This window comes from Lasiosphaeria miniovina, assembly GCF_030549165.1.
Source record: "Lasiosphaeria miniovina strain SMH2392-1A chromosome Unknown B0T26scaffold_2, whole genome shotgun sequence".
Taxonomy (NCBI): Eukaryota; Fungi; Ascomycota; class Sordariomycetes; order Sordariales; family Lasiosphaeriaceae; genus Lasiosphaeria; species Lasiosphaeria miniovina.
In genome coordinates, this window is record NW_026848221.1 from 1013915 (window position 1) to 1036711 (window position 22797).

At 54.7% G+C, this 22797-nt stretch overlaps 7 protein-coding genes across 7 annotated transcripts; 4 read left to right on the plus strand and 3 right to left on the minus strand.

The window, feature by feature from the left end:
• Positions 1-126: 126 nt before the first annotated feature.
• On the plus strand, positions 127-864 carry B0T26DRAFT_692683 (60s acidic ribosomal protein-domain-containing protein). Its single transcript, XM_060441171.1, has 4 exons — positions 127-294; positions 419-496; positions 580-721; positions 795-864. The coding sequence occupies exons 1-4, from the start codon at positions 226-228 to the stop codon at positions 839-841; spliced, it is 336 nt and encodes a 111-aa protein (XP_060299866.1). The 5' UTR covers positions 127-225; the 3' UTR covers positions 842-864.
• Positions 865-1944: 1080 nt separating this feature from the next.
• On the minus strand, positions 1945-3620 carry B0T26DRAFT_639547 (uncharacterized protein; the record flags this gene model as incomplete). The annotated part of the gene is made up of 2 exons (XM_060437145.1): positions 1945-2049; positions 2175-3620. 2 exons carry the CDS (start codon positions 3618-3620, stop codon positions 1945-1947), a joined length of 1551 nt encoding a protein of 516 aa, XP_060299867.1.
• Positions 3621-4985: 1365 nt separating this feature from the next.
• B0T26DRAFT_112717 (S-adenosyl-L-methionine-dependent methyltransferase) lies at positions 4986-6657 on the plus strand. The gene is made up of 3 exons (XM_060433287.1): positions 4986-5258; positions 5343-5941; positions 6051-6657. The coding sequence occupies exons 1-3, from the start codon at positions 5089-5091 to the stop codon at positions 6218-6220; spliced, it is 939 nt and encodes a 312-aa protein (XP_060299868.1). The 5' UTR covers positions 4986-5088; the 3' UTR covers positions 6221-6657.
• Positions 6652-7947, minus strand: B0T26DRAFT_112661 (uncharacterized protein). Its single transcript, XM_060433286.1, has 6 exons — positions 7291-7947; positions 7196-7238; positions 7114-7135; positions 7011-7061; positions 6780-6953; positions 6652-6731 (listed from the first exon to the last, which is right to left on the minus strand). Exons 1-5 carry the CDS (start codon positions 7775-7777, stop codon positions 6807-6809), a joined length of 750 nt encoding a protein of 249 aa, XP_060299869.1. The 5' UTR covers positions 7778-7947; the 3' UTR covers positions 6652-6731; positions 6780-6806.
• A 2525-nt stretch (positions 7948-10472) lies between these two features.
• Positions 10473-11781, plus strand: B0T26DRAFT_638807 (sphingolipid delta-4 desaturase like protein; the record flags this gene model as incomplete). Its single annotated transcript, XM_060437078.1, has 3 exons — positions 10473-10670; positions 10741-11019; positions 11077-11781. 3 exons carry the CDS (start codon positions 10473-10475, stop codon positions 11779-11781), a joined length of 1182 nt encoding a protein of 393 aa, XP_060299870.1.
• A 610-nt stretch (positions 11782-12391) lies between these two features.
• B0T26DRAFT_737843 (arylamine N-acetyltransferase-like protein 1) lies at positions 12392-13438 on the minus strand (the record flags this gene model as incomplete). The annotated part of the gene is made up of 1 exon (XM_060443515.1): positions 12392-13438. One exon carries the CDS (start codon positions 13436-13438, stop codon positions 12392-12394), a length of 1047 nt encoding a protein of 348 aa, XP_060299871.1.
• Positions 13439-18157: 4719 nt separating this feature from the next.
• B0T26DRAFT_618169 (vacuolar segregation subunit 7-domain-containing protein) lies at positions 18158-20896 on the plus strand (the record flags this gene model as incomplete). The annotated part of the gene is made up of 1 exon (XM_060436024.1): positions 18158-20896. A coding segment is annotated over one exon (2739 nt), but the record flags the coding sequence as incomplete, so codon positions are not given.
• Between the last annotated feature and the right edge of the window lie 1901 nt (positions 20897-22797).

The following is a 22797-nucleotide window of genomic DNA, read 5'->3' on the forward strand; positions in this document are numbered from 1 at the left end:
TTATCCAATCCCGGCCCGAAAGCTGGAGCGATTGGCTGCCAGGTGGCAGCCGGCCCACACACAGCTGCCCACAGTAGGGTCACGCTTTTCTGCTTTTTTTGAATGCCCACAACTAATTAATTCCCCGTCCTCGTCGCCAATTTCTAGCTCTACGGTCTCGACATCCCACGACCAAAAAAAGTTCCTTGTGTCTCAGCACTTTTGGCCTCGGAAACCACACTCACAATGTCTACCGCAGAGCTGGCAACGTCCTACGCGGCGCTCATCCTCGCTGATGATCGCGTTGAGATCACGGTAAGGAACGACTCGCAAGCTGCTGCTTTTGGCCCCGCGCCGACCGTCCGCCGCACGAGGGGCTGAAAGCAGTGCAATCGAAACACGTCGAGGAATCCAGGACACTGACCTTACTCTCCAATAGGCCGATAAGATTAACACTCTCATCAAGGCCGCCAACGTCGTCGATGTCGAGCCGATCTGGGCCTCATTATTCGCCAAGGTACGATATCCAAGACCGACGGGCAACACGGGGTGCTGGACATCTCGTTCTGGGGAATCGGTTGACTGACCGGGACGTTTTAGGCTCTCGAGGGCAAGGACGTGAAGGACCTCCTGTCCAACGTCGGCTCCGGAGGTGGTGCCGCTTCTGCCCCTGCAGCGGGCGCTGCTGCTGCTGGCGGCGCTGCGGTTGTTGAGGAGACCAAGGCCGAGGAGAAGGTAGAGGGTAAGTTTCCCTCGCTATCTAGAGGTGACGAGGCTGCCCTGTTGCCGGTTGTAGTGCTAACAAGCTGCTACAGAGAAGGAGGAGTCCGACGACGACATGGGGTTCGGTCTCTTCGACTAAGCGACTTGGCGTTGACACCCTCGTTTCTGTTTGTCCCTTCAAAACTTGCATGGATCTGCGACGGCATATCGCACACACGATCACAGGGATGGAGGCTTTTGATATCAGGGGTCTTGGTTCATCGGCGTAGCTTTACATGGAATTTGAAGATGCGCTTTTGAGCAAAACCAACCAAACCGGTCCTGATCGCTCCCGTGGCGGTCGATTTGAACGCGCGGGTCAATGTCGATTTTTTCGAGGTACTCTTGCTCCGGGATACCTAGCCACCGGTTCATCTACCCGTCTAGCTAGGATGGATTGGGTGGTGGGTTGATATTGCCAACACCGCAGAGGATTCAGTATTTAGGGTTTTATGCCTACCGCCCTAGCCTTCGAAAGAACACAGACACTTCGTATCTAAGTCCTCCGGCCCCCTAGGATCCAGTACCTGCCATTTTTTTGGTGGCTGCTTTTGTTGAATTTACGTGACCCAGTCCAGTATCGGCATGTACGTGCCACGTGCCAGTGTGGTTGACAAAGTCTACCACTTGCGTCTTAGGAATCGAGTTAGGAAAATAAACTTGCAACCGGGCCAAGATCTTTGCAAGCCAGGCAGTGAGAATCGATGGGCTAGAGTACTTCCCCCAATGAAGCACATGAACGACACGAAAGACAGTGAATGCAGGGTGGAGACTGTGGCCAAGGCATATCTTTATTTCCCAAATACGTATATAAACCCAACACAACATGAAGCACTCACGCTATTTTTGTGTCTAATCCCAACATCCAACGTGGAGCGAGTGCTGGCAAGCAATGAGAACACCCTCGAGACCTCGGAGAAAAACATATTTGAAAATTGGAGCATGATTTCGTATTGCGAGTCGCCCAAGTCCATTCTAATGATGCAAGCACACGATATGCAAAAGATATGTGCATGTATATTTAAATAGGTACTATGGACGGACAGACGGACGGTAAGGCGACCGCTATTGTATCGGAGAGGATTCTAGCACTTCTAGTAAGAGACCAACATTTAGGCGGGTATGGAGGGTGATCACAATCACACTCCCTCTGGGTATTTCGCTGGACGAGTCTCTTGTGTGTGTTTGTTTCCCTCAGTCTAATTAGAGCTTCGCCTTGAGGTCGTCCTGCTTCTGCATCGTCTCGGCGACGATGCGCCGCTGGATCTTGCCCGTGGCCGTCTTAGGCATGTTGTCGGTGAAGTAGACCTGTTTTTCGTTTCCTTGTGTCAACATAAACATGTATACCACTGGGGTTTTAAAACCATACGGCTTTTTTTTAAAAAAAATTAAAAATAAAATAAAAGAAAAAAGGAAAGACAGGGCAGACAAACCTTCTTGGGCACCTTGAACTTGGCCAGCTTATCGGCGACCCACTTCTCGAGCTCGTCCTGGGCCAGCCTGGCGCCGGGCTTGAGGACGATGGCGACGGCGACGTCCTGACCGTACAGGTCGTCGGGGATGGCGAAGCTGACGGCCTCGGACACGGCGGGGTGGCGGGCGAGGACGTTGTCGAGCTCTATGGGGGATATCTTCTCGCCGCCCTTGTTGATGAGCTCCTTGATGCGGCCCGTGATGACGACGTAGCCGTCCTCGTCCTTCTTGCCCTGGTCCCCGGTGCGGAAGTAGCCGTTCTTGGCAAAGGCCGTCTTGTTGGCCTCCGCGTTGTTGAGATAGCCCTTGGTGACGTTCTCGCCGCGGATGCAGATCTCGCCCTCGGCGCCCTGCGGCAGCACGTCGCTGGCGTCGTTGAGGATGACCACGTCGACGCCCTGGCCGAGCCCGACGGTGCCGGGCTTGCGCTTGTGCGGCGGCAGCGGGTTGGACGTCATCTGGTGGGCCGCCTCGGTCATGGCGTATGCCTCCAGGACAGGCGCCTTATACGTCTTCTCCAGCGCGTGGAAGACGGTGGGGGAGAGGGGCGAGGAGCACGACCTGATGAACCGGATGAACGGCAGGGGGCTCGGGGTGGGGTTCTTGAGCAGGATCTGGTGGATGGTGGGCACGGCCGTGTACCAGTTCGCCTTGTAAGTGATAAAGTCCTGCCAGAACTCGGTCGCCGAGAACTTTGTGGGGACGACCATGGAGCCTCCGGAGAAGAGAGGCGCGAGGAGGCCGCAGAGCAGGCCGTGGACGTGGAACAGAGGCATGACCAGCATAGTGCGGTCCTGGGCGGTAAGCTGGTAGGTGTCGCGGATGTTCTTCATGGTCCTGGTCAGGTTGCGGTGCGACAGGGGCACGACCTTGGGCCTCGACGTGGTTCCGCTCGTGTGCAGGACCAAGGCGATGTCCTCGGGCTCTGGCTTCAGGGCGGGCTGCTTGCCCTTGCCCTGGAGCTGACCGAGCTCCTTGACGTCCAAGGCGACCTCCTTCTTGGCGGGGTCCCAGTAGCATTCGGCGATGGCGGCGTTGAACTTCCTGGCGGCGTTGACGGCGGGGCTGCCGCTCTGGTAGGCCCCCCTGGGCACGAGGACGATGGCCGACTTAACATCGTCGATGTAGAACTTAAACTCGTCCTGCTTGTAAGCCGGGTTCAGCGGGGCGGCAATGCCGCGCTGCCACGAGGCGGCCAGAAAGGAGACGATGAACTCGTACGAGTTGACGGTGGCGATGGAGACGGGCGATCCCTTGGCGATGCCGATGGCGGCGAGCTTCTGCTGGAACGACGAAACCTCGGCGACGAGATCCCTGTACGTGACGACGACGGGGTCGGGACGCGAAGGCACAATGACGGCCACCGAGCCGGCCGCTCCCTGAATGGCGGTCTGGAGCGTAGCCATGGCATTCACTGTCACTGGCACTGGCGCCTGCAGTCGCTAGTTGCGCTCAAATATGAGTCAGGTCTCGGTTGCAAAGTCCAATAGGAGGCTGTCGTTTCACACCACTCAATGCAATTGCTGTCCGTCTTTGCCGTAGGTACCGTACTGAGTAAGCACGGCTCACTTACCTCAGGTACCTCAGGTTACCTAATTAGGTTGGCACAAATTGAAGCCAGAAACTAAACTCGGCGTGTAATAGGAGCCAAGTGAGAAATATAAAAAAACAAATCAAAAGATATGAACTGGAGTCGTGTCTATCGGGTTGTACAGTAATCACTGGTGAAAACTAGATACCTAGACACATGAGACATTTATTTTTTGAGACGCCAGCCTAGAAAAGACATGATCTCATATGGGCTTCGGGGCCCAACCAACCACGGTAGCACCCGAGTCCCAACTGAAGCACTCCGGTGGGGCCAACAGAAGCACGTCCGAGGCGCCGAGAGGGTTGGGGTTAGCTGAGTATATTGTGTAGGTAGGTCTCACCCCGCACTACGGAGTACGGAGATGGAACTTTGGATTGGCGAATTGGATTCGCGAATCACTTCTTTATGGGATTCTTCCCTTCGCCTTTTCCGGCGTTGTTGTCAAGAGATGTCTCTGTAGACATGAGAAACTAATATAAGGAGGCTCGTCTTGTTGAACTGGAGAAAATGACTACTCGGACTGTATGTAATCAGCCAAAGGGGCCCGTTGCAAGCTCCCGCCATTACCGTCAGCCACCGACGTTGCAGGGCCCGCCCCGCCGCCCTCACTGATCACCCCGCCGTCTTACCTTGGGGATTTCTACGGATTATAACTGAAGCCATCACGAATTCGACCATATCACGCCCTTTGGCTTGTAAGTCACAAACCCGTGACTATCAAATACGAATATCACTATAGTTCCAAGATGATGACCAATCCCTCGCTCTAAGTCGCGTATTTGCATGGCTAGGTCCTAGGGCTCATGCGTTAGCGGTAGGTATGTTCACCTGTTGGGTGTGTGGGTCTCCTCGACATAGCACTGTAGGCAGTATTCCTCACGCGATCCGACCTGAATAGACAGAACCAGTATCCGTACCTTCCAGTCCGACAAGCAGTCTAGACCTTCCCTTCCCGGAGGTCCCTATATGAACCGGGCAGTCTCCCGCCGACCGTTCCTGGCCCCCTCCCATCTTCTCCCTCCTTTTCTTCTCCAACTGCAGTTCACATACATTTGTTTCTTCTGATCCCCTCGACATCCTTCCTGATCGCCAACCAAACCCTAATTGATTGAGCCAAGAGCAACGTTGGCTTCACCCAACCAGCCCCAAAAACCATCACTGGGGTCGTAACCAAAACAAACGCCCCTTTTACCCCTTTTTTCTGCCCCAGAAAAAAATACATTTCCCAAAAAGACAATCCACACCAAAACTACAACGCAACCCAACCCAACTCAATTGGAACAATGCCGCCCCCTCAATCCACCTCCACTATCTCCGACTTTGCCGCCTCGTGGTTTTTCCCATGGCGGTTTATGATCGCGTCGACGACTTTTTTGCCCGGCACGCTCGCGTCGGCCGTGCTCGCCGGCGAATGGCGCACGCTGCTCTCGTGGAACCGCCTGCAATCTGCATGGTATGGCCTCTCCCTTCCTCCCCCTCTCTCTTCCCCCCCTAAACAAAATACCCCGAACTCACACCTCCCTCTCCCCCTGCACAGGTTCGGACGGTTCTGGGGCTGGGCCGGCCCGCTGGTGCGGATGTCGGCCGAAGAAAACGTAGTCCCACTTCTCGAGGGCCGCGTGACGGGGGGCCGCATCGTTGAGCGCAGCGCGGCGCACGCACGGGGCGTGGGTGGAACAGTGCTCGAGATCGGGCCGGGCAGCGGCAACTGGGTGAGCATATTCTCTGACCGGTACCTGAGCTCGACGGGGTCATCAACATCAACATCGGCCTCGCTCTCCAATCCCAACCCTGACACTGCCGCTGCTCCCGGCAGCCGCGGCAAGGTGACGCGGGTGTTCGGCGTGGAGCCCAACGCAGGCGTGCACGCGGAGCTGCGAGCCAAGATCGTAGCGGCGGGCCTCGAGGACGTGTACGAGATTGTGCCCGTGGGGATCCAGGACCTGGCGTCGTCGGGCCGCGTGCCGCTCGAGAGCGTCGACTGCATCGTGACCGTCATGTGTCTTTGCAGCATCCCGGACCCGCAGCTCAACATCAAGGAGCTGTACGGCTATCTCAAGCCCGGCGGCCGGTGGTTCGTTTACGAGCACGTAAAGTGCAGCCACTCCCAGAGCTGGGTTGTCGACGCCTATCAAGGTTTGTTTAGCCCGTTTATTTGTCCGCCCCAAGCTCCTCCTGTCATGGTCGTCTCCGAGTGCATGAGTAGCCATCGGACAGCTCGTTGACAGAATCCTCTAATTATTAGGTTTCATGAATCTGATCTGGCCACCTTTTATTGGCGGTTGTCAGCTACGACGAGATACCGGGAAGTGGATCAAGGAGGCAGGTCCGTGGAGCAACGTAGACTTGACGGCACCGCACGGGCAGCCGTGGTTCCATGTCCTGCCTCACGTCATTGGTATTCTAACGAAATGAGAAGCCCCCAAAGTCCAGCTGGAAACATCAGCTAGCAGCAATCACAAGGACCGGCAGGGGGCAGGCCGAAGCAGCCTCGGAGTTTCAGATCAGTGATTCTCAGCAGCCCTGCGCCTGCCTATGAGACTATCTTTTTGTTATCAACATCCGTCTCGTGTCTATCTATCCTTAAAGATGAACTTGAACATGAACGTGATAAATCATGACTTCAAGTCTGCAGGTTCCACCCGTCACCTTCTCCAGATGTCACTAAATGTGCTGGAAACAACCAACACAGTTACCCAGATAGCATCAGCAATTTACCAATCCATCGCATCACCGTAATCAGCAGCAGGGGGGCTTCCAAAATCATCACCGCCGTTGGTGTGGCCTCCAGAATCACCAAAATCGCCGCCATTGGTACGTCCATTGGCACCTGCATTTTTTTCGGCGTCCTCGTCAACCAGAGGGTTCGTGCAACGGGATTTGAAGTGACCCATTTGCTGGCAGTTTGAGCACTTCACACGTGAGACTGGAAGTGGTTAGTAAAATTTCCGTGAGCGAGATGTAAGTAACTTACTATCGCGAGGCTTGGGGCACTCCTTGCTCATGTGGCCAAACTCATCACAGTTGCGGCACTGGATGTTCGCAGGGTTGCGAGGCTCGGGGCACTCTCTCGACCCGTGACCCTCCTTGTTACAGTTGCGGCAAGTGAATCCGCCTCCCGTGGGGCAGTCCTTGGCGAAATGTCCAGCTTTGAAATCTTAGCTAAGACACAAAGGGGTTGGGCGAAGGCAAGGGGGGGGCTCACTCTCGTTGCACTTGCGACACTCCACGTTAGCAGCAGAGCGGGGCTCGGTGCCTGCCACGATGTCAGTCCAATAAACTCAGTCATACGATACCAAGGCACTTACAATCAGCGGCTTTGTGACCACCCTGTCTGAAATGACGTTAGCATGTTTGGCTCAAGAGAGATAGTGAATGCGCTGTACGTACCCGCAGTTCTTGCAAGCAAACTTATCGACACGAGGGATAGGGCCTGTGTTTCTGTTAGCTTGCTTTTCTGTTAACCCTTCTCGCTGATTGCTTACAGTCTCGGATGCGATGGCCGACCGCGTCGCAATTGTAGCAATTGATGGTTGTGGCTTGTTTCTCGAGCTTCTCCTCCGGGCATGACTTCGAGGTATGGCCAACCTGGCCGCAGTTTCTGCACTTGGGCACTCCGCGAGGCACAACCTCGCCGGCATCTTTGAGGCGCTCAATATTCTCTTCAACATCTTTGGGCCAGACTTCGCGGTCGCGGGGCCGGGGAGGGTTCCACTGGAAACGGTACGTGACAGTGTACTTCTTCTCTAACTCGCCCTGGAGATCCATGTTGGTGAGGGTGGAGACAAGTCCGGTCTTCTCAATGGCAATAAGCCAAAGTGGAAGTTTCTGAGAACGGAAAGCCTCCTCAAGCTCGGGATAAGTCGTGCTAGGAGAGGACTTGACGTAAGTCTGGACTGCCTCCTTCACGTCATCGATATCGCGTTCATTGACGGCCTCTTTGATCAACACCCAGGCGTCCTCGGTGCTCATGTCGGGGAAGGCGCTACGGTCAATCAGGCGAGCGCTCTTGCAATCAGTCGCAGAATGGCCTAAGTTAGGGCAATGTCAGCGACTGCTTATTCCGGGAGCAACTTGGCACATACCTTTCTCGCCACAGTTCTTGCATGATTTGTTGGGGCACTCCTTGGACATGTGCCCAGCCGAGCCGCAGTCAAAGCAGACCATGGGAGGAGCATTGGGGCACTCCTTGCTCCAGTGACCCTCCTCGTTGCAAAGACCGCAGGGGCCAGTCGGAGGGGCACGCGGTTTGGGGCAATCAGCCTTGTTGTGACTGCAATCGCGTGTCAGCTCTGGTCTAATTTCTAATTCCTTCAAGGGAGTGACCTGGGATTCGTTATACCCAATCTCGCCGCAATTGAAGCAAGCACGACCATCGCCACCGGAGTTGACGTTTTCCTTGTTGTCGTTGAATCCACCTCCAAAATTGTCAGAGCCAAAGTCGGCGCTGGCCTCAGGTGTCTTGACGGCGTTCCAGTCATCATCAACGGCGGTGGTAATGGCACCTTCACCCCAGTTGGGATCAGCAGGCCAAGCAGCCATGATTGAAATTAATCGTTTGATTAACTGGCAAGATTCTGGTTGGTTAGGTCGTTAACGAATACTTTGAACCCCCTCAAGATGCGAGCGGATTGGAGAGTCAGTCTGGCGGTGACGGGACTGACTCGGTTCAAGGGAGAGAGTTAGGCAAAATCAGGTGAAGTCAGAAGGGAAAGAATGTCTCGTAGCGTACTTGCAAACGTGCCCTATCTTGCTGCCGGGCAACGAAGAGTCCAACTTTGGAATTGGGGCAAAAATGCGGAAAGGCAAAGACTAGGTTGACCAGGTGAAGTAAGGAAGGCCGTGATGAAGAGGGAGACAGAAAGAACAAAAAGACATGGAAGGAAGAATACGACGCGCTTACCTTTCAATATTTTGCTGCGGCGCAGATCGGGACAATTTTGGTGCGTTGGGCTTCACGTCAAACTTGTGGTTGTTTGGTGGAGGAAGCTGCGGAAGGCCAGAGACAGGTTTGAAATAGGAAATATTTTGCAGTGGGCAAGGTCGAGTTCAAACCGCAGTGTCTGGTCGGGCCGATACGCGAGGTTGCTACTTTTCGGGAAACGGAAGGCGTGGTGGCTCAAGTATTGAAGGAACTGTATGGAAGAATACGGAAGGAACACCCCACCTGGACCTGCTAGTGTAGGAATTGGGTGTTTTCTGTCAGAGGAGCGGCTGCGACTGGCCGTGACTGAGAGTTCTCTCACAGTCAAGTCACCTAAGGAACATCAGTGACAAGATGCTCTACCAGTTGAGAGGGTGGACGTTTCCAGTGTTGGGTGATATAGTTGGATTTAAGGGAAGGTGCGTAGCAACCACGTTGGTATTGTTTTTCTGTTTCCACGGTGAGGACTGGACTGAGATGGCAGTGAGCAGTGTCCCGCCGTTTCATATACCGAATTAGCTTTCTATCCTGTTGAACTATTATATGCTTGCCAATATACTGCATAATCTGAAGCACAGAAGAAGACGCACCAATGGTATCCAGCAGCAACCTAGGTAGGAACCTATGTTTACTCGGAGAAACGGCGGCAAACGCTCTCCATGGCCGCTGGCAAGCCGCTCTCCGTGTCGTTGAAACGGTACCAAGTGCTAAAACAATATCGTCCCTAGTCACAGTGAAAATTCTTTCCAACGCGACTGACCAGTTAGCCAGCGGCCTTTCAGATACCACTGAGAAACCCGGGCGATGTCAAAACGGAGCATTTACCTAGGATTAGCCGAGTATCAGTCCCATTTTGTTTGCCATATTTATTACCTCCAGCGGCCACTCAGCCGAGGGTATCGACACGCTCCCCAAGAAGCTGCAGCTGGGCGACATTGACGTTAACTACGCACGCATCCTAGACCGGCAGACGCTCGTCGAAAAGATGCTAGTCTAAATGATTCCTGCTTCTGCCCACTTCATGCGGAGAACATCCCGTCAATATATCTAAACGATATTCATAACACCTTTGAGACAAATCGCAGGCTCGAGATCATTTCCAGATCACGATGGACCAATTGAGTACGGGGCCGATTCCCCAATCTTCAGATACCTACTGTCAGACTTAAATATGAGCCTTTAAATCACAAGCAGGAGGGATAAGGATAAACAAGAGTACGGGAACTGGCAGCTGACAAGCAGCCGATGCTCAAAATATGGACAAGATCGAGATCCTCGAGTCAAGCAACCGAGTAAGACGCGATTTTCGAATTGAGGATAAGAATGATTGCATCCGAATATGAACAACTAGTGGTGATTATTTCAGAGAAGTATCTATATGTCGACTGCCTGCTCGGTTGTAAGATGGTCAATAGTATTCTGTTTGGTAGGTCGTCGTTATAGGGTTCGTGCGCCGTGACTGAGTATGTCGTCGGAATTGGTCTGCAGGAGCATGGGGCATTCATGCCGCGCAAGATCTAATTGGCTCACAGCCCAAGCAAAGTCCAATAGGGCCCTGGGCTCGAAGCGTGCCACTTTCAGTCCCTATTGCCACGCCCCCATTCAATGTCGATCCACAATGGCTGCAATTGCTGCTGCTGCTGCTCTGCAAGTCGCACATTTCCGGGACACCGGCTCGTCTCGTCGTCCTCTCCAAGCCGGCCACATAATATTTCCCGGTCGAAATCCTACCAGCACTTTGCCATGGCCCCTTCAGTGACAGAGGTGACTAGCGCGCCGTCCAAGAGGAGAGACATGGCCGTCAATGGCAGCGCAAACGGCGCGGCGCCATCCCCTGCCAAGGGCGACGCCGCCGAGACAAGCTATCGAGACTTTTTCTGGACCTACACCGAGGAGCCTCACCGGACAAGACGGATGGCAATTATCAAGGCGCACCCTGAGGTATGCCAGCCACACCACATCTTGGGAGCTCATGCGCGAACCAATTGGCTGACTGACGGCGTTGCGACAGGTCACCAAGCTCTGCGGGCCCGAACCTCTCACCAAATATGTTGTTGCAGCCGTTGTCGCCTTTCAGGTCCTCCTCGCTCACCTCCTAAGGAATACTCCGTTCTGGTCGTGGAAGTTCTGGGCCGTTGCATACGTTTTCGGCGCAACGTCGAACCAGAACCTCTTCCTGGCCATCCACGAGATCTCCCACAACCTCGCCTTCAGGTCCCCTCTGGCCAACCGCTTATTCGCCATGGTTGCCAACCTGCCTATAGCAGTTCCGTATAGCGCCTCCTTCAGGGTAAGTGCTGTCGTATCTTGGTGTTCTGGGCGAAGACACTAACCGGCCACGCCGCAGCCCTACCACCTAACCCACCACAAGTCCCTCGGTGTCGATGGACTCGACGCGGACTTGCCGACGCGGTTTGAGGCCCTGTTTCTGGACTCGATCCTCGGGAAAGCCTTTTTCTGCACCTTCCAGATCTTCTTCTATGCCCTGCGGCCCATGATGGTCTATCGCATCCCATTTACCTGGGTCCACGGCCTGAACGTGGCCGTGCAGATTGGCTTTGACTACGCCATCCTGGCGCTCCTGCCGGGCTACTTCAGCGCTAACTCGCTGCTCTACCTGCTGCTGTCGTCATTCCTTGCCGGCTCGCTGCATCCCACGGCGGGCCACTTTATTGCCGAACATTACGTGTACGAGACGGTGACGCCGACTGCCCGCGACCCGACCAACAAGATCCCCATCCCCGAGACGTTCAGCTACTACGGCCCGCTCAACCTGCTGACGTACAACGTCGGCCTGCACAACGAGCACCACGACTTCCCCGCCGTCCCGTGGACCCGCCTCCCCGCCCTACACGACATGGCCAAGGAGTTCTACGCCGACCTCCCCCACCACCGCAGCTGGACCTACGTGCTGTGGCGCTTTATCTTTGACGAGCAGATCGGCATGCGGTGCCGCGTCAAGCGGAAGCAGGGCGGCCGCGTCGTCGGCGGCGGCACCGCTACCGTGACGGCCAAGGTAGCGGACTGGGAGGAGGATGAGATTGAGGCTTGAGACACAGCCCGGCCTCCGGTCCGATGGTGTATTGGCTTGAAGTAAAATGATAGCTCATTGAGATGGATAGATATTTCCCAGAACAGACTGGGAAATGCTGTCGTGTGTACAAATAGATGAGCGCTACTCGGGCACAGGTATCCCAGAGGACGCGAGCAAAACTTGGTATGCTCAGAAGCATATGAAACAGACCATTTTAATGAACCGGCGTTGGTCTCGGAATATACCTCTTCAAATATTGCTATTTATCCAAGTCCAACCAGCCTGGAATGTATCAAAAATACGTGTCTACCCAAGACGCGCTCCAGTGCTATGTCTATTGTCCATCTTCACCCCCGAGCTTATGCTCATTGCTGTCGCGTTGCCAGTTCATCTACCCGTAGGTAGTCAGAAACCAAATCAGACGTTGAACAAACGAGTAGATATTATGAGCATCACTCTTTTCTGTTATTGTATGTAGAGGAAATCTATGTGTCTATCTATATCGCAACCATCTCCCGATACACGCGCCATCCAGCCAAGCTAAGCGCTTGCTCTGTGTCAAACATGTAAAACTGCACATATTCATTCATCATACTCACTCATGCTGCCGGCGGCTCATGATGTTCACCTAGCTCAGTGCGGCGGCTAGGTTTCCAGCGCCAACGAGCTCGGGCGCGCGCCCACGAATGCTCGCGGCCTCGTCGGCCGTGAGGCGGATGCCGAGATACTCCGCCAGCGCGGCGACGCGCTCGGCCTCGGTGGCGCACGTGGCGGCCAGCTCGGTGCGGCCCGTGACGTTGCGCTTGACGAGCCCGTGGATCAGCATGACCTTGCCGACGACCTTGGACCTACCCTCTTGGCCCTGGCCGCGCAGGAATAGCACTGCTACTGGCGTGTACGACTGGAAGCTTGTTGGTGCTTTGGATGTGAAGTAGTTGACGATGTGGAAGTCGGCCTCGCCAAACTCGAACTCGCTGAACGCGTAGCACGCGACCCACGGCCGGTCCGCGTCGTTGCGGTACTGGTACACCCAGTGCATCAGCGACGCATCGCCGTCGGTCTCGACTCCGGCCCCGCTGTACCCTGGCCGCCGCCGCCGCTGGAACGGCAGGAACTCGCGCACGAGCCGGACCTCCTGTGTGCCGATCGAGTTGTGGTGCACGAGCCCTGCCGTCAGCGGCATGGGCAGCGTCGGGCCGTCGCCGCCGAAGCCGACGTCGAGGGCGTACTTTTGCGCCGGCTCGGCTAATGGGCCTGGCAAAGTCACAATGTTCACCAGGTGCACGTAGCCCATGTAATCCGCGCAGGGCACGTTGTTCGCGTCGCGCGGGCGGACGCGTACGCCTGCCGTGTAGACGTCGAAGCCGATGGCGCGGAGCATGTGGTTGAACAGGATTGACGTCTCCATGCAGTAGCCGCCGCGGCCGCGCGCGCGGTTGGTCACCATCTTGGCGAAGAGGGCCTGCGGGTCGAGGACGACTTCATGCTGCGGCGAGTAGTGGATGATGAGGTTCTCGTAGGGCACGGTGGTGACCTGGTGGACGAACAGCGCGGTGAGGTATGAGAGGTCCAGCACCGGGTTGGCCGAGGGGTGGAACGATGCAGGCAGGCCGAGCACGTCGAGATACTCTGCGACTTGCGAGGCTGAATATGCCGAGTCGTTTAGGGTGGACATGGCGGGCAACGAGGACGGGTTTCAAACAAACGTAAATTCATATACTACCACCACACATAGGTATGTTTTGTTCCTATATCATCCGACTTTTTAGAGCGAGATATCTCGAACCTTTACTCAAAACCAGCTGTCACGTCGTCGTCAATGGAATTGTAGTCATCGAAAGGGCGCAGAGGGTCCCAATCGGGTTTAAGTCCGCGCGGCCCAAATCCACACATCGACTCCATGAGGCGAATTTCGTAGAAGGTTTGGCTTAATTCCGCGGGTTTCATTTCGCTCGACCAAGAGAATCTAGCAGTGCATTATTTAAACGCTCGCTCGGCATGAGGATTCGAAAATTCGAGATAAACACGATCTGCCTCGTGTTGTTGATGTGAGGTGAGAGCTCTCCCTTTCTACATTACTATCACAGCCTATCGACAGGCTTGTTTCCCCGGCGACCTGTTTACCCCTTTTCACAAGCACGCGTGGTCAGGTGAGCTTCAATGCTCTGGAAGATAAAATATGAAATCTCCCGCGGATTGGTCACGAGACAGTGAGAGCAGCGGGTGCTAATTCCAAGCGGGCCTTGGAAGAAGAAAGGGGCTGAACCTTTTCGTGACCGCCCTAGCCCTGACGAAACCTGTGAGAAATAAAATCAAACCGGGGAACGAATTTCCGAAAGAGGGGACTAGAAAAAACAGTTGAGATTGCCAGGAACCGTAAAAGGAAGTCGACAACAAGAAAAAAAAGAAACGACACGAGAGCGAAAATTGGGAGACACCAAGAGTCACGGACGTGGCCGTGTGGGCAGACGTGTCCGGGCATTGAATTTGCGGGGCTCTCTTCGACCCATTCAGGGCCGCCCACGAGTCTTGGGCGGCGTGGGGTGCATCAGGGCGGGCGGGCGGACAGAGCAGACAGCAGACACTGGTGCTCTCTGCTGCAGGGTTGAAGGCCCGCCCCCTAGCCAGTCACGGCGGGTTCCTGCGCGGATGACCAACCTGACTGCGGAGGGGAAAGGTTGAAGTTCGGGGGTGACATGTCAGTCATGCGTCTCGGGACCCGAGGGGGGCCACCTCGGGTGCGCACACGGTCGGCCCCAAACGTGACTGAGGTGATCCCATTGCAAGATCGCGACCCCAAGCCAAACCATCTCGGGCCTAGCAGCGCCGTGACGGACGGCTGGAAGGCGATGCTGGCGCGTCCTTTCCCACCGGTTCCATGCGTTGTGCGCCCAAACCCAAACGCCCACCGATCGATTCGGGAAACGGTGGGTGTGGAACCGCGGGATTGCACCCAATTCCCACACAGGCATTGCGACGCTTCCTTTTTCTCGTTTGGGCCTTTCTCCCATCCCTCTCAACGCCGGTGTCACGGGGTCTGTCCTAGACTGGAAGGGAGAAACCACTTCTTCCTACCCTCAACCACGTGTCCTTCGACTGTTGGTAGTGTATAATTATTCCCAATTAGTGCGTGGAAATGGTTGAGATTGGCCCCCGGAGAGGCGCCGGGGGAGCTCAGGGCCCTGCCAGCCAGCGCCCCGACATCATTTCGTGCAACGCTTTGGTTTGGATTGCGCAAGCGATGCCCGTATTTGCAGGCAAGGTGTCCTCAACGGAAAGACGGTGAAGGCTTTGGGTTTTTTTTCTTTCGCTTTCTTCCAAAAGGGGCACAGGCGAGGTGGATAGCCCACGAAGAGGGTCCAAGAAAAGGACGAAACCGAATCCGTGTGGTAGCGAGGAAAACCGCAGAAGGAAAAAATTCTTCTGCTGCAGCCCTGCCTTCCCCCTGGGCCTTTGTCAGCTCCAGCCTCCGCCTCTTGTTGGGGAATGGGGAACGGCAGGTGGGTAGCCCCTGGGCGGACCACACCGTCGGGCGCAGTCGGCTTCTAGGTTGCTCCTCCTTCCTGGATCCGGCTCCCCAGCTTTTCTGTTTCACCGGCACTCGACGAAAACACAGATCCGCTTACAACGAGTATTCCATCGTAACGAAGGCTTAGATACTTATAGCTCGTGCCAGCTATTGTCTCAGCTCCCAGCTGCGGAACGTCTGCTAGTGGCTCAGTCCAAACAGGCAGTCGGTCGTTGTTTTCTCAAAAAATAGTTTGATCAGGGGGGTCTCCCACGGCGCCGCGACTGCACCCACAGCGGGTGGCGTGTTCGACCGTCCACTTGGTCGTTTGTGAGAGGCTGAAGGCGTTCTGCCCTGTTTGCTGTGGGGCTGGTAGACAGGTACTCCAACACTCTGTTTTTGTTGGATTGTCAGCAAAGACGAGAATTCGGATGTTCCCGTGTCAGGCTTACCCGCACAGGCGACTGAGTGGTTGACTGACTACGAAAATGTGCTTTCTACTGAGTAGATGTACTCGTTTATTATTCTGCCAGTACTGAATTCAGGGGAGGAAACGCTCACCCTTCATATATCTGGGGAGAGACGACCCGGCACCGGGAAGATGTCCAAGCTCTGCCGATCAACCTCCATCTAAGCCTCTGAGGGTGCTGTTCCTGATTCTCATCCATGAGGACTAACTTTATGTAGGATCGGTCGGCGATCAACACAACAGAACCGTGTGTACGGAATAAACAGGGCCGCTTCCTCCGGGTCGTTCCCGACGTTAATCCAGCCAGATGCGTGGCTGCTGTGCGAAAGATAAGAAAGTATATCCGTGCCCCTACTCATGACTGCTTCAAGCACTGGCAGTCCGCAAATACGGCCGGTACTCCGTCCATTGTCGCCGACAGGTTAATTGAGCTGGAATAGCAAATCCTGGTAATCTGCGTCGCACAAAGCCGCATCATCAAGCCACTGTCATCATGGAGATCTTCATCCGGCTTCAGTGACGAACCCCGCACCGGCCGCGAAGACGAGTCTCTTGAACACAACGAGCAGCCTGAAACCTTTTGTTTAATACACTACTAAGGTACCGAGTATGTACACAAGAAAGCATAGTTAGGCCGCCATATTGAGTAGCTGGAAGTTATTCTCCAGGAGCTGAACAACAATGTCTCATCCGGTTGCTTCCCATCTGGTTGTTACTGTCTCTAAGAGATTAAGCATGGGCGATTCCGATGATGACGCATGTGTATAAGGAGCCGACGGGCGTATCACAATACGCTGACACACTGGGCCTGATAGGCAGTACTGAATGTACCTCGCTAACATTAAGTGCAATGGGAGCGCCTTTTTTTGGGGGGGGGGGGGGGGGTGCCGCAACGCATGGAATCTGGAAATGAAGGAGAACCTGGAAGTCTGGCCGAAAGAACTTGCGGTCTAGGTGAGGCTACCTGTGGGTACTTGGAGCCCACTTCAATTATGGGGATATTCGAAGAAGAACGAAGTACTTTCCCGTATTTCACCATGCCTCAAAGTAGCCTACCTCCAGGGGCACAACGTGGGCTAGCGGTTCAAACCGTTGTTTGCACCCACCGATGTAAAGAGTACTTACTGTGTACTGTACCTACTCTGTGTTTAGCTAGTAGCTTCTTGGGGCGACGACGATGAAAGAAGAACATTAGTTTCTTTGTCGGACCCGACGCCGTGTTGGACTAGCCCATTTAGCTCCCCAGCTCCCGGTTTGGGGCAGTCTACGCCTCAACTTTATTATGTCTTCCAAATGATGGAGTGCATCGTAACGCAAGAGGCTGCACTACGAAACCGTAATTGGATCCGGAGGTTTAGCTCCCTGGCCAAAGACCCGGGAATTCAAATCCGTAAAGGTAGAGTGGTACGTAAGGTAACGGCGAGCAGAAAAGACAGTACGTATTGTTACAATACAAATACGAGATTGGAAGGCGTAAACGGGGGAAACAGAACAGCCCGGTAGATAAGGTACCCAAGGTACTTCGTACATACGGTCCTTCGTAAGGTTGCCTGTTTGCTGTTATGCGGCATTGAGGCGGGATCAGGGCCGAGAAGCGAGAAAGCCCGGGCCTTCAGCAGCAAAACCAATGGGGGCGGGAGGCGCCAGACAACTGGCAGCTCGAATCCTGGGGGTGGGTGGAAACCGCCAGCGCATGGGCACGGAACCAGCCTAATACCCTCTGTGCAACACTGGGTACCTACCTAGCGCTCGGCCCCCGCCCAAACCTATTTGTGCTTGCTGACCCAGCCAGCCCAGGGCAGAGACTCGCCGACCAGACCAGGACCAACGACATCATCCATCAATACCAGCCCGCCTAGCATCCTCCACTCGGAGAATCTCCCGCGAACCAAACCAAACCCTCCCGCTTCGCAACAACCACCAACGTTAGATTTTCTGTCGCGCATTGCACCAAGACGGACTGGAATCGCGCGACATTGTGTCACTGTCCAGATCGCCTAGTCAGTCAGAACAGCGAACGGCGAAGAGCTCGACGTGGCGGCCGTTTGTTTTGCATGTGAAGTGCATGCGAGGCCGCAATATCGCCCTTCCCATAGGTTCCTAAGTGAGAAGCTACCTTATCTACGGCACCTAACTAAGCCATTCGACAGGCGGTGGTGAATCACCGCTGCCGAGCAGTCGCGGACCATCGTCCCGCCCCGTCCACGACAGCCTCCCTGCATGCCGGCCTGGCCATGATGACATGCCCTCGTCCCAGCTAAGACAGGTCCTGGCATGTGTGGCCGCGATAAACCTCCATTCTTAGCTCCACGCAACCGAGCATGCAAAACATGGACAACCCACTCAACATCTCCAACGGCTCCCCGGACGCCACCCGCTCGTCTTCGCCCTCACCCTCTCCTAAGGATCCGAATCTCCACCCTGCCCTGTCCCGCGAGTCCGCGTCCAGCATAGTCACAATCACCCCCAAGACAGACTCGTGGCCTTCAAAGTTGCCGTCGCAGCCTTCAGTCGCCTCGACGGCAACATCATCCGCCGTGCCTTCACCACTGCCATCGCGCGACCCCTCCCCGACCAGGCCGCTTTCGCGGACGAACACCTCGAGGGCCTCCTCCGCAAACCCCGGCACGAGGTCACGCAAAAACAGCCACCAAGACCTTAGTCCGGCTCGGCATGCAAAGCCAAATACTCCGGCCCTACCGTCCTCGTCGAGGATCCTTTCGTCGGCTACCACGCCGGCTCTCCTTCCTGCCGCTTCGGATCCTAACATCGCGGCGCCTGTACCTGTCAAGTCGCCAACAGCATTAGAACATCTTAGAGAATCGCCCCGGTGGCCAGTCTCGCCTAGGTTGCGGTCTCCACCACCGATTCTCAACAAGCCTAACCTTGGGCCGCCGCGGAGAGGGGAGCAGGAGTCGCCGTTGCCACCCTTGATCAACCTCCAACGTGCGACGCCCCCGCAGCCGCCATTACACCCAGATCCCCAGTCAGACACAGAAGCCGAGGAATCCGTCCCGTCTGGAGTGAGAACCCCCGCGCGCGGGCCGCCGAGTTCGTCAACGTTGGAGACAGTCCAGGAGGCGAGCCCGCTGTCCTCGCCCCGGAACCGCGAAGATTCAATGGAGGAAAAGTTGGACGATAGCTTTATCTCGGAAACCTCGCAGACCGATGTCGTCGATCCGGCCTTCTCCAAGAACCTGCTGGGCAAGGCAAATCTGGCCACGCAGGAGAGCGGCAGCGAGGCCGGTAGCATCAAAGCCGAGCGGCGGACTGGACCTACCAGCGCACCGTCCCTAACAACAAGGCAATCTAGCGCATCCGTCAGGCCCGGCGCGGGGAAGGGAAAGGCCGGCGAGGTCTCCCTGCAGAGCATGACGGTGGAAACTGAGACGGTAACATCGGTGCCGCAAGCGGCTCTTGCGCCCGGGGCCGGGGCGCCGGGGTCGAACGGAAGTTTGCGCACCAAGCCCAGCACAGAGACGATTCGGCCAAAGAAGGAGAAGAAGAAACCGGCACGGAAACAGCCCGCCGTTGCCGCTGGCACTGGTGAGCCGCCGAATTCAGTTGTTATCCCTAGTTTGCGACATCATCAGTCCGACAGATCAGTGTCGTCGGCTGCCGATTTGTGTATTTCTCCAGCAAAGTACTATGGACACCTCGAAGTCTCGACGAGTCCCAGGGCTCTTTCGCCAGGCTTCCGGAGGTCGAGTTTGGTTGCAAATCCCATGAGCACGTTACTAACTAAGCTTCGTCCAGCGTCATCCAAGGCCGACATCTTTGAGGCCAAGGTGGCGAGCGCCGTGGAGGAGGCTAACTCTTCAGACTCGGAAGAAACGTTTGTCTACGACTCTAACCCGCCCGATGCGCGTGAACGTCCCCACAGGTTTCATTCCCGAACACCAAGCGCAACGTCAATGGCAAGCCAGGTTGACCGCAACGGCATGCGCTCGATCCATGCAGTGATGGAGAGTACCGTTCCCACGATGGCGGTCAAGAAGAGCATGAAGTTCGTGAACTCGTACAATAGCAACGCTAATGAAAGTGCGGTTGGCGAGGACGACGGCAAAGGGACAGGAAGGAGCAACACGGCTGGCTCTGCTCGAGGGACTGCCCGCCATCATCACCACTTCGGGCGATGGGGTCGAAACGGGAGCGGGAATAGCCACCCATCACTCTTTACGGACCCGTCTCCGTTCAGCGCCTCACAGTCGGTGGGGAGTAACACCGCGCGGCAACCATCTGGGCCGCCCAGCCCTCGCTTCAACGGGCGTGCTGCCATTGCTAATGGCAAGCGGGGAATACACCTGTCCGCCGGCTACGATCTCGACGATACTACCACGGGCGCCGATGATGAGACAACGCCTCTTATCCCGTCGGGAACGATGCGGTCGGGGAGGTCGGCGAGAGGCCGTAGAGGCATGCATAACTTGCGGTCCATGGAATCGCAGTCCTATCGCCCGCAGCCCTCTTTCCTGAATCGCTTCGCGAGCTGCCTTGTCTTGACAGTAATGTTGCTACTCGTCGTTTCGGGAGCAATAGGGTTCATGTTTGCAACGTCACAGCCCCTCATGAATATCAAGCTGGTGGGAATGGATCACGTCGTCGTCAGCTCGGAGGAGCTGATGCTTGATTTGACAATCAGGGCGCACAACCCCAATGTCGTGGTGGTGGTGGTGGATTCGGCGAATATCGAAGTGTTTGCGAAGTCCCCCCACGCCGGTACCGATTCGGAATGGTATCGCACACACCCCGGCGAAATAAAAACCCCCAGGAAGCCGAGCATGTCGAGACGAGCCATTGGTACTCTAGATGATTCCGCAGACGATCCGCCGCCGAGCGACTCGGCACCAAACATGAAACTCGGTACAATCACAGGCTTTGGAAGCCCACTCACATTTGAGGGGTCGTTCTTCCACTCGGGACCTTCATACTCAACAGGCGAGGTCCGCCTCCATAACCCAGGCAATGGGACGGTCGGTGGGCCTGAGCGCTGGGAGCGGATCATGGGGGATGAATTCCAGCTCATCGTAAAGGGCTACATCAAGTACACGCTCCCTCTGAGCCAGCGCGTGCGTTCACAAATTATCGAGGGCAACATGAAAATAAAGCCCAACGCGGCAAACGATCCGAGTCTTCGTCCAAATACGACGACCGGAGACGTTTCCGTCTCGGTTTAGTCACGGAGAAACCCGTGCAAACTACCTTAAATCTCTCTTTCCTTTATCTTTTTCTTCGGTTGCAAATTCTTGCGTCTGTATATTGAGCGTGCATGGCATTGTGGACAAAATATTCCCCGGGGGGCTTGGGCGTTGGATGGTAAAAACAAAAAGACACAAAGAAGCGATTTCCCATGGGATTCCTGGCAAAACCAAGGGCCCGGTATTCATACAATATCTAGCCAGGTCGGTGAGCCGACTTGTTTGGCTTTAAACTGTTTTCCTTTTCTCATGAAAATAACACTCACACACACCCGGTCTAGACCGAGACCGAGACAGCGGCAACTCTCAGACCAGCTCCTTCTTTTTTTCCTTTCCTTGAATCTATAGATAACATTGGCGTTTGTGCTTTGTGTTCCTACCCCCCCTTCCTGCCGCCAGGCTCTTTCTTGTGAAAGTATTTCCCATGGTTACATACACTGGGAATCAGACTAGTTCGGGTCTAGGAAAGGGATTGTTTGGGACTGCGCTGGAACTATGGACTGGGAACTGGGGAAACTGGGATATTGGGAAATGGGAGAACAAAGGCTTGGACTGGATGAAACTGGCCCCGGTATTTCTTTTTTACACAACATGGGGGCCGCCCAAACAGCATTTTAGAAAGGGGGGGGGGGAGGGACTCTTCATTTGTCTTCTCTCTCCCGTCTCCCAACCCCTCCATGGCTCGCCATCATTGGCCTTGACTCCTTTTATGACTTTATACCTAATCTAAGAATTTAACCCGTTTCAATTGGATTCTTGGGTTTCTAGTTTCTCTCTTATGCCAAAAACAGAAATATATTCTACCTGTATCCTTTTCACAGGGAATTCATTTTCCCTTGTCGAGGCGAGAGGGTGATAGGCAGGCAGGCAGGCATCTTGGATCAGAGACGTGGGAGAAAGAAAGCATCAAGTCATGGAGAATTCCTTGCTGTGGGAAGGGAGAGAAGGGAGAGAAGGGAGGAAGATAAAAAAAAGAAAAAAAAAAGAGATGGATATACCATGCTTGCTACACAAGAATAACAGTATTATTTTCACCTTGTGTGAAACTAACGCTGATTTCCTTTTCTCGACTCTGTTTATCTTTCCTTCGAGATGCCCGTGAAATGGGGATGACAAGCTAGCAATCAACGGGGCACAAGTGGGCGGGGAAGAGGGACATGGTAGGTAATTACCTTGTTGACGTCACGGAGCGGTGGCGAACACACAAGTCAGAAAGGGCAACGTAGCTGAGGATATATTCCGAGGAGGAGGGGGAGGAGGAGTTTATCATGTACGTCCGTCCCTTCCTCGTGAAAGGTAGTAGAGAGGTCGGTGTGGGTGGTAGACAGGCCCGTTTCGATATATTCACACCAATCCGTGGATATTCATTAGCGTGGTGCTTGGGAAGGAAAATAAAAAAAATTATAAATCAACCGACTAGTAGAGGTCTTCAATAGAAGGTATTTCGAGTGAATATATAGCCATTTAGGATTATGTAATAGGAGTTCAAATAGCTATTGCCTCCTACGAAAAACCTTTGCGGCGAATCGCAAGACATTGGGGGCTTTTAGATCTTGGAAAGTCACCCGCTAATAAACATTCAGGGACTGGATTGTATTCCTCGATATACCTAGGTACCTACCTCCAGGTACTGTACATATCTAGGTAGGTATATTTCATTTTGCATTATATCATCGTGCCGCGTTGGGCATCATATACCCCATTCGGTGACTAACTTGAGTTCTCGTCGAGAAGAGAGCCGAAGAAAAGGGAGACTCAGAGCTGAGACCAGAAGGAAAAGAAGAAGACGAAAAGAATCTCACCATGGCCATGCAAATTTGTACTTATACGGAGGGGGTAGCAGCGAAAAGATCAATTCC